We start from the raw sequence: 9,242 nt of genomic DNA, 5'->3' as shown, positions 1-9,242 counted from the left end.
CCCACCCCATGAGCAGCTTTCACCCAATTCAACCCACAGAGGTTTGTCAAGGACAGACCTTGAGGGATCCTCAAGGGATGGGGAGTGGAGCAAATCTCCAGATGCCTCATGGGTACGTGCAGGACCTTAGGATAACAGCGTGGGAACCATTTTCTGTGCATGGCTCCATTCTCCCTCTTCCCAAAATTCATGACCAGGATGCAGGAAAGGCTTATCCAGGGAAGGGAGAAATTTGGAGGAGAAAACACCTATTTTGAGTAAAGGGTAGTTACCTGGTGAGGCAGTGTTCTCAGAGCTGTTCTGCTGCGTGTCCTGCAATAGAAATTTCAGCTTCTCAGCCTCTTCCCCTCTACAGACTCACTGATGCACGATGCAACAGGAGCTCATGCTGAAACCCTTCCTGCACTCAGGGCATTTGTAGGGCCATTGACCCATGTGCAAGTGCTGGTTTCAGGTCCAGTGTCTCCTGCAGTTGAATGAGGGCCCACAGTGAGCATATACATAAACCTTTTTCTGGGAGAAAACTAGTGGCTGGGGCTCAGCTTCCCTAATGCTGCCTGGGCTTCCCCCTTGGTGGGTCCTGTCTCCCAGGCCCTTCCCCTTTTCCCTGTTATGGTTCTCCAAGGCTCCACCATGCCCCAGCTCCTCTCCATCACCCCATATCACCCCTCCAAGCCTTGTCCCACCTTCTCCTGGACCTTCTCAGGATTTCTCTTTTTCCTTCTTGCTCATTCTCCCCATACCTGCAAGAACCCCACAACCACGATATGCATGCAACCCTGCTAAAACCCCAAGGGAAGGTTTGGCCATGCAGCCCCGTGCATCCAAGGTGCAGGACAAAGTGGGTGACGGAGGAGCTGCAACCTCCAACAAAACCCTTACAGGGCGAAAAGATGGGAAGAGGCTCAAAGACCTTGCTGGATCACCCACATACACACAAATTTATTGCTTAGGCCGTTATCTTTTCTCCCAGCATCTCCCAGCCAAAATTAGACAGGGTGCTTCTGGAAAGTCGCACTTCAAGGGGGATTTGGCTCAGTTTCTTAGGAAAACAGGTAAGAAATCAGTGTGGCTTTGCATGAAGTTGCCCACCCCAAGCCCTGGGCTGCTTCCCCAAGCAATTCCTCAACCCCAGAGGCTGCATCTCCTCCCCTCTACACCCCAAAAAAGGGTCAGAGCAGTCCAGCTCCATCCCCATGCAGAGCCCATGCTGCCCACACTTCACTTGGAAACTGTTCTGGTTTCAGTTAGGACAGTTAATTTTCCTCCTAGCAGCTGGTAGGGTGCTATGTTTTGGATTAGGATAAGAGTGCTGATAACATGCTGGTGTTTTAATTTTAAGAGCAGTGCTTACACAAAGTCAAGGATGTTTCAGCTTTTCACTCTGTCCTGCCAATGGGCAGGCTGGGGGTGCAGTAAGAGCTGGTAGGGGACAGATCCAGCACAGCTGACCCAAACTGGCCAACAGGGCATTCTATACCATCTGACATCAAACAATATATAGGGGTGGCTAGCCGAGGTGGGGGGCTGGGTTGCTCGGGGTTAGACTGGGCATCTGTCAGCGGGTGGTGAGCAATTGCATTGTGCATCATTTGTTTCGTACACATTATTAATAGTAGTACTATTCTCATCATTATTGTTATTATTATTGTTGTTATTATTATTTTCCTGTCTTATTAAACTGTCTTTATCCCAGCTCACGGGCTTCACTTTCCCGTTTCTCTCCCCCATCCCAGAGAGGGAGAGGGGAGGGTGAGCAAATGGCTGTGTGGTGTTTAGCTGCCGGCCGGGTCAAACCACAACAGAAACCCATCAGGATTTTATTAAGTGAAAAAAAAAATCTAAACATAAAACAATAGTGAAAAGAAGAACATTCGACCCTTTGCTTGATGCCAAGAGGGTACAGAAACAGCATTCCCCTCCCTCCATGGAGCAAGAAAATCCCCCACACTGCCTGGGATTTCAACAACCCCTCCATCACTGAATGCTTGAGTGCTGCTCATGAGCATTAAGCCCAGCCTGAAAATAAGGGGGGGAGGAGAATCTGACACGATCTTTTTTTTTTTTGGCCCAGAAATGCCCAACAAGGGCGGCTTGATCAGACAATGAATGTGATACTTCTGCTGCAGCTGTCTCACCAGGCGTCCCTGCCTCCTCTGTTTCACGTGGGAGGACTGGCGTGACTGCCAGCATCCCTGGGGAATAGCATCGCTGTTGCCAGGAGGACAGCTTTGATAAAGATTTCCAGCGTGCTGATCACCCTGCAGGTCTCCCAGCCCTGCAAAGGCTTCGGGAGCCACAGAGACCTGATGCAAACAAGAGGCGACGCAGCAGGGAGGATGCTGTCCGAGGGGGACTCCCTGAGCTTTGCCTTCGGTCCCATTTCTCTTCTTCTGGGAATCTTGGGGAAGAAGAACCCTGTCCCAAATGGTGCTGGAGCGTCACCCAAAGCTTGTCCTTATAGCAAATTATCCTTGCAGGGCACAATCTGCTCCTCTTGCATCTTAATGCATGTGCATCCTCATGTGGCACATCAGGGAAATCTTGGTCCTGTAGCAATTCCCACACTTGGAGCACCTGTAGGGAGTTTCTCCTGTGTGGGTCCTCTCATGCTTCAGGCATTTAGTGCTCATGGTAAAGCCCTTCCCGCACTCATGGCACCTGTAGGGTCTCTCCCCGGTGTGGATCCGGTAGTGAACAACCAGGTGTGAGGTGTTGCTGAAGCTCAGCCCGCACTCGGGGCATTTGTGGGGTCTCTCCCCAGTGTGGAGCTTCTTGTGCTGTTTGAGGTTGGAGCTGCGACTGAAGCACTTCCCGCAGTCAGAGCAGAGATAGAATTTCTCGGATTTGTGAACCGATCTCTGCTGTCGGAGCTTGGTGCTATCACCGAGTTTTATCCCACTGTCGGGACACTTGCAGCACTTCTCCAGCTGGTGGGAAGCGAGGTCGGAGCTGTCATCAAAGCTGTTCCCACACTCGGAACACTTGTGGGGCTGCTCCACCATGTGCAGCTGCTGGTGTTGGCTCAGGCTGTTGCTACAGTGAAAGGTTTTCCTGCAGTTGGCACACTCGTGCGTCTGCCCTTCAACACAGATACCTGGATGCACACCCGATTCTTTGGGATCCTCCAAAGTGCCTTCAGGATCATCCAGATCCTCCTGCCCTTGCACAGGGCATGGCTCCACTTCTGACTGCTCTTTTAGAGCCTCATCCTGCTCAGGATCCTGGCACGCAGCCCCTTCCTCCATCCTCATGCTGGGGCCATTTGCTTCTGTCTGCTGGGAGTCAACTGGCTGGGGCTTCTCCTCTTTGTGGCCACCAGCACCTGCTGGTGGAGAACAAGGACAAGATGGGAATTGGCCCACAGAAAATCAAGGGTCTCCACATCCCACCGACCTTCCCATCCCACTGACCTTCCCACCCCATTGACCTTCCCATCCCACTGACCTTCCCACCCCATTGACCTTCCCATCCCACCGACCTTCCCATCCCATTGACCTTCCCACCTCATTGACCTTCCCATCCCATTGACCTTCCCACCCCATTGACCTTCCCATCCCACCGACCTTCCCACCCCACTGACCTTCCCACCCCACTGACCTTCCCACCCCATTGACCTTCCCACCCCATTGACCTTCCCATCCCACCGACCTTCCCATCCCACTGACCTTCCCACCTCATTGACCTTCCCACCCCATTGACTTTCCCATCCCATTGACCTTCCCATCACATTCACCTTTCCACCCCATGCACCTACTCATGCCATTGATCCTTCATCTCATTGAGATTCCCACCCCATTCACCTTCCCACCCCTATGCACAGCCCCAACTCAACCCACAGAGGTTCTCAAGGATAGACCCACCATGGAGAATGGAGCTTTGCTCATGGGTATGTGTGGGACCTTAGGATAACAGCATGGGAACCATTTTCTGTGCATGGCTCCATTCTCCCTCTTCCCACAATTCATGACCAGGATGCAGGAAAGGCTTATCCACGAAAGGGAGAAATTTGGAGGAGAAAACACCTATTTTGAGTAAAGGGTAGTTACCTGGTGAGGCAGTGTTCTCAGAGCTGTTCTGCTGGGTGTCCTGCGATGGAGAATCCTGCTGGTCAACCTTCTCCACAAGATGGACCTTTTTATGAGCATTACAGCGGAAGTTCTGGGTGAAACCCTTCCCGCACACGGGGCACTTGTAGGGTTTCTCACCCGTGTGCACCGTCTTGTGGCGGACGAGGTCGGAGCTCTTGCGGAAGCTCTTCCCGCAGTCCCGGCACTCATAGGGCCTCTCGCCCGTGTGGACGCGGCGGTGCATGATGAGGTACTGGTGGCGGGCGAAGCGCTTCCCGCAGTCGGGGCACACGTAGGGCTTCTCTTCGGTGTGCACAGACTGGTGGGCGATGAGGTGGGAACTCTGGATGAATTTCTTCCCGCAGCTCAGGCACTTGTAGGGCTTCTCTCCGCGGTGGAGCATCTCGTGGATGAGCAGAGGGGAGCTGTCGTTGAAGCCCTTCCCACACTCAGAGCACTTGTAGGGCCGCTCGCCTGTGTGCAGGCGCTGGTGACGGACCAAGTTATGCCTCCAGTTGAATGTCGTCCCGCACTCATTGCATTTATACGCTCCCTTCTTGCGTTTGGCTTTCACCTGCGGCTTTCTTTTGCCACCCGTGCTTTCCTGCTCACCTTCTTGCAACCCCTGCCTGGTTTCATGTCCTTCACAGCTTTCTGAGCCTTCGCCGTGCCCCAGCTCCTTGTCCTCCTCATCCTCCTCCTCGTCTTCTATCACCACTATGTCTTCCCCCACCTGCACGTGCACCGTGTGCCTCGCCTTCCCCTTTTCATTCTTGTTCATCCTCTTCATCCCTGCAGCAACAGAGAGAAGACCTTGATGCAGCCGTGCCCGCTCCCACGGCACTCATCCTTCTAGGCACCTGCCAAATCCCTCCCCAAGCCTGCCATGCCACAGCTTCCCCCACCCCATCCCCTCTGTCCTCACCCATCCACTCCCTTAATTTTTTTTATTTATTTTTTTTGGGGGGGGGGGGCGGGGGGTGCTCAACCCACCTGCAAGGTGTGTTTCGCTCCGCGTGTCGGGGAGGAGGGATGCGTGAAACCAACCCGCTCCCAAGGGGATGGGGGGTCGGGGGGTCCTGGAGGACCCCAACCCTATTCCGCCACCCCCCTGCTTCACACCCCCAGACCTTCCCCCCAGCTTTCCACCCTCCCCCGCTGCAGCCTCCGCTCGCCCTTGTCCCAGCCCCTTCCTGTGTCTCTGCACACCCAACCGGGCTGCAACCGGCCCCGAGCAGTGCTGCAGAGGGGGCTGCGGTCATGAGGGGGCTGCGGGGGGGGGCGGGCACCCTCCCAGCTTTGCTTTATCCCATGATCAAAGCCAGGCGGGAGAGCAGCTCGGGGGGCGGGCAGGGGGATCCTTCAAGGTGCAGCCCCTGTCGGGGCTTCCTGAAAATTTGGGTCAAAAAATGGGTTTAAGGGAGAGCTTGCATCACGCGCAGGGTTTGCATTGGTGTCTGCAAATTGAATTTGCCGTTCGGGCTGGATTTCGTGACATTTTGCTTTTAAAAGAGGCTCACAAGGGATGTCAGGGGAAGTGGGAGGGGGTGATACTAAATTCCATGAAACCAAAAGCAAAATAACAGGAGGACTCAACTGGAAAAGACAAAATGTGGTTGGGCTTGTGGAAATTAAACCTGGAGTTCAGTTTATCGGGATGAAACAGGAGAAGAAATCCTCCTGAGTTTGCAGGTGAGGAAATGCTGGTACCGACAGAGGTTTGCTCTCATGGAGATGTTCTTTAGGAGAGCCAGAGCATGGGGTAAGGCTGGTTTCGAGCTGGGAATTATTTTGTCATCGTGGTTTCTGAGGCTGGTTGACTTGTTCTTGGATGTTTTACCCAGAGATGGGCTTGGGTTGCACACCAGCATGGGGTGCATGGGTTGGATAAAGCAATTCCCTGACCCCACAGGCTGCATCTCCTCCCCTCTGCTTCCCTGAAAGGGCCAGAGTGGGTAATTTGCAAGGAAACTCATCAGAATTTTATTATATGTAAGAATATGTAAGGCAGTCGAGGCAAAAATAAGAGAAAGAGGAAAGAACAAAGGGGAAAAAGACAAAGAAATAATGTTCCCCTCTTTGCTCGCTACAGAGGGTACAAAACCTGGCTTCTGCCAGGGAGCAAGAAGATGCTTGAGATCTTGCAAATCCCCAAAATGCTTGAGATTTCACAAATTAACAGTGCCCACAAGGTTTAACCTCAGCCTGAAGCCAAGATGAGCATCACTGAAATCAGCTTTTCTGGCCCCAAAATGCCTGACGTCACTAAGATGGGACTTGTGTTGGCTCCTCATTCTCATCCTCGTCCTCATCCTCGTCCTCGTCCTCTGCCATTTCTTGTTCCACCTAGTCTTTGAGATTTCCCTTTCCCTTCTTGCTCATCCTCCCCATAGCTGTGGGGATGAGAACCCTGCCTGCAGCAGTGCCTGCTAAAACAGTGCCAAAAGGTTGGATTTGATGATCTTAGAGGTTTTTTTCTGACCTAAAATTCTGTGATCTTGTGGAAATCCCACAGGAGGGCTTGGCCATCCAGCTCCACGTGGAGTTGTGGGGTGGAGGGGCTGCCCCACACCTGGACCCAAAGCCCTGCTCCACCACCTGGTGTTAACTCGTGCATGGGCTCTCCCCTCCTCCCCCCCAAAAAAAAACAAAAAACAAACAAACAAACAAACAAAAAACACTCCTGGGGCTCGGCCTGACATTTGCTGCTTGATTTGGGGCATCAGCATCCACTGAAAAAAAGGGAGAAGGGGGAAAAAGGAGGAAAATGGGAGGGGGGGAGAGAAATAGAGGGGAAAGGGAGAAGGGGAGGAAAGGAGGAAAATTGAGGGAGAAAGGAGGGGAAATGGTGAATAGGATGGGAAAAGGGAAGGAAAAGGAGGAAAAGGAGGGGAAAGGGAAGGGAAATGGAAGGGAAAGGGAAGGAAAGAGGGGTGAAAAGGGGGAGAAGAGGGAAAAAGGAAAGGAAAGGGGGGAACAAGGAGGGGAAAAGGAGGAAAATGGGGGGAAAGTGGGTAAAAAAAGGAGGGGGAAAAGGGAAAAGGGGTAAATGGGGAAAAAGAGGGGGAAAGGGGAGAAAGAGGGGAAAAGGTAAAAGAAGGGGAAAAGCAGGAGAAAGGGGGAAAAAGGTAGGGAAAAGAGTAAAAAAATAGAGAGGGAAAGGGGGGGAAAGAGGGGAAAAGGAGAGAAAAGGAAGGAAAGGGAAGGTAAGGGTGGAAAGGAAAAGGGGAAAAGGAAAAGAGGAAAAGGGGAAAAGGGTGAGAAAAGAGGAAAAAAGGGGGAAAAGGGTGGGAAAGGGGGGCAAAAGAAGGGACAAGGTGGGGAGGAAAAGGAAAAAGGGGCCAAAGGAGGGGAAAAGGGGATGAAGGGTGCAAAATGGGTTTGGGGTAGAGCGGGGCAGCCCCTCTGCTTGCCCCCAGGGATGGGGGCTCCCCCCAGTCTCCGCCACCCCCTCACCGGTCCCCGTCGTCCGCCGCCGCTCGCCCTTGTCCCAGCCCCTTCCTGTGCCCCCGCAGCAGCACCGGGCTGCAACCGGCCCCGAGCAGCGCTGCGGGCACGGGGGGGGGGGAGGGGGAGGCTACAGGGGGGGCCCAGGCATCCCCCCCGCTTTGCTTTATCCCATGCACAAAGATCCCTGGGGAGCATCCCTTGGGTGAGCATCCCCATCCCAACAGCGCTTTCTCCGCTTTTGGGTTAAGAAAGGGGGAAAACCGACCTCCGCGGCGCTTTTTTTTTTTTTTTTTTTTTTTTTTTTTTTTTTGGTGAGGGGAGGAGTGGGATCTTTGTAACGGAGGGATGCTCCAGATTTCTCGCATGGAGCTGAACGTGGAATAAACAGAACTGCCATAATCAAACAGCTTGGGAGACGTGTTTGGGATTTAAGGGGATCCTCCTGCAGTTTTTTTTTGTCTCCAGCATTTAGAGTTCAGAATTGGGAAGGGTTTGGATCGAGATGGTCACTGGGGAGAAGGGAAAGACCCCCTAGACCCCATCCTCTCTCATTTAATGACATGGTGCAAACACCACCAGGCAATACCTGAGCCGCCCCCACGTTATCAGCTCTCACAAACCAAACCCTACATCAGCTCAGGGCCACCAGGAGAAAAATCCTGCAGCAAAACACATGAAAGTGAACATTTGGGTCAAAACAGGGTGATGTTTTTTGTGCTGAGTGGAAAGAGGAGGATGCGATGTTGGAGGGAAGTGAGAGTGTCAAGCAGGACTTGGGAGTAAAGCTGGGAAGTGAACAATACATGAATCTGAAAGGCTGCGTGGAAAATTATTTTCAGCATTATTTTATAGAGAAAGGAAAATTCAGAGTGCTTCTGTTTACTAGGCAGTGTTTCCTCCGCACACACATTTTTCTCTGCATGGACCCTACGGAGATGCTGGGAGGGTCTTGGGTGTGATGGTTCCATGGGCGACGCAAGACCCCTGCCTCCCACCAAAGGCACCTAAGGCAATCGCCTACATGGCCGCATCCATACTTCAGACCCAAAACCCCTCATTCTACCCCAAGAAACACCTTCAAGGGGCATCAGTGTCCCCCAGACATCTCCAGATTGCCCTTCTGAGGTCACTGGTCACAGGAGACCAAGGCGGGGGCACCACATCCCTGAAATTTCTCCCCCTCAGGAGAAATTTCTCCCCCTCGGGACACCGGGACAGGTTGCCCAAGGAAGCCAACGGGTGGCCCCATCGCTGGAAGAGCTTGAGGTTGGACAGGGCTTTGAGCACAGAATCACACAAGGGTTGGGGTTGGAAGGTACCTCCACCTGCTCCCAGCTCAACCAGCATCGGGATGTCCATCTCCAGGTGGCTTGGAGCATCTCCAAGGTGGGAGACGCACCGGGAGCAACCTCATCAGGTGAAAGGTGCGATCTTTAAGGGTCCTCCCAACCCACCCCATTCTATGACCCCACCATCCGTAGCACATCGCCCCCCACGCACGCCCCCTGCTCCTCGCCATAGTCAGGGTACTTGTACAGCCGCTCTCCCTTGTGGATGAGGAAGGGGGGGTGACCAGGTTGGAGAAGTCGCCAAAGGTCTTCCCACAATCCGGGTGCTTGTAGGGTCGTTCCCCGGTGTGGCCCCGCTGGTGTCACCTCAGGCTGTTTGGACCTCCATGAGCAAAGGATTGAACGTCCAAGAGCAAAGAATTGGGCCTCCATG

General features: G+C 53.2%; 1 protein-coding gene across 3 annotated transcripts; it reads right to left on the bottom strand.

Moving 5' to 3' along the window:
* Nucleotides 1-2,190: 2,190 nt before the first annotated feature.
* On the bottom strand, nucleotides 2,191-7,632 carry LOC137847157 (zinc finger protein 665-like). 3 transcript variants are annotated; one of them, XM_068665450.1, is made up of 3 exons: nucleotides 7,527-7,632; nucleotides 4,050-4,862; nucleotides 2,191-3,328 (listed from the first exon to the last, which is right to left on the bottom strand). In XM_068665450.1, exons 2-3 carry the CDS (start codon nucleotides 4,858-4,860, stop codon nucleotides 2,505-2,507), a joined length of 1,635 nt encoding a protein of 544 aa, XP_068521551.1. In that variant the 5' UTR covers nucleotides 4,861-4,862; nucleotides 7,527-7,632; the 3' UTR covers nucleotides 2,191-2,504. The 3 variants fall into 3 exon arrangements, with proteins under 3 accessions (XP_068521551.1, XP_068521552.1, XP_068521553.1); XM_068665451.1 differs by lacking the exon at nucleotides 7,527-7,632 and adding an exon at nucleotides 5,064-5,250 and having other exon boundaries at nucleotides 2,191-3,325; XM_068665452.1 differs by lacking the exon at nucleotides 7,527-7,632 and adding an exon at nucleotides 5,064-5,244.
* Nucleotides 7,633-9,242: the final 1,610 nt, after the last annotated feature.

Source organism: Anas acuta, chromosome W, assembly GCF_963932015.1.
Source record: "Anas acuta chromosome W, bAnaAcu1.1, whole genome shotgun sequence".
Taxonomy (NCBI): Eukaryota; Metazoa; Chordata; class Aves; order Anseriformes; family Anatidae; genus Anas; species Anas acuta.
Note: the sequence above shows the minus strand (reverse complement) of the source record. Positions and strands in the feature narration are given on the sequence as shown.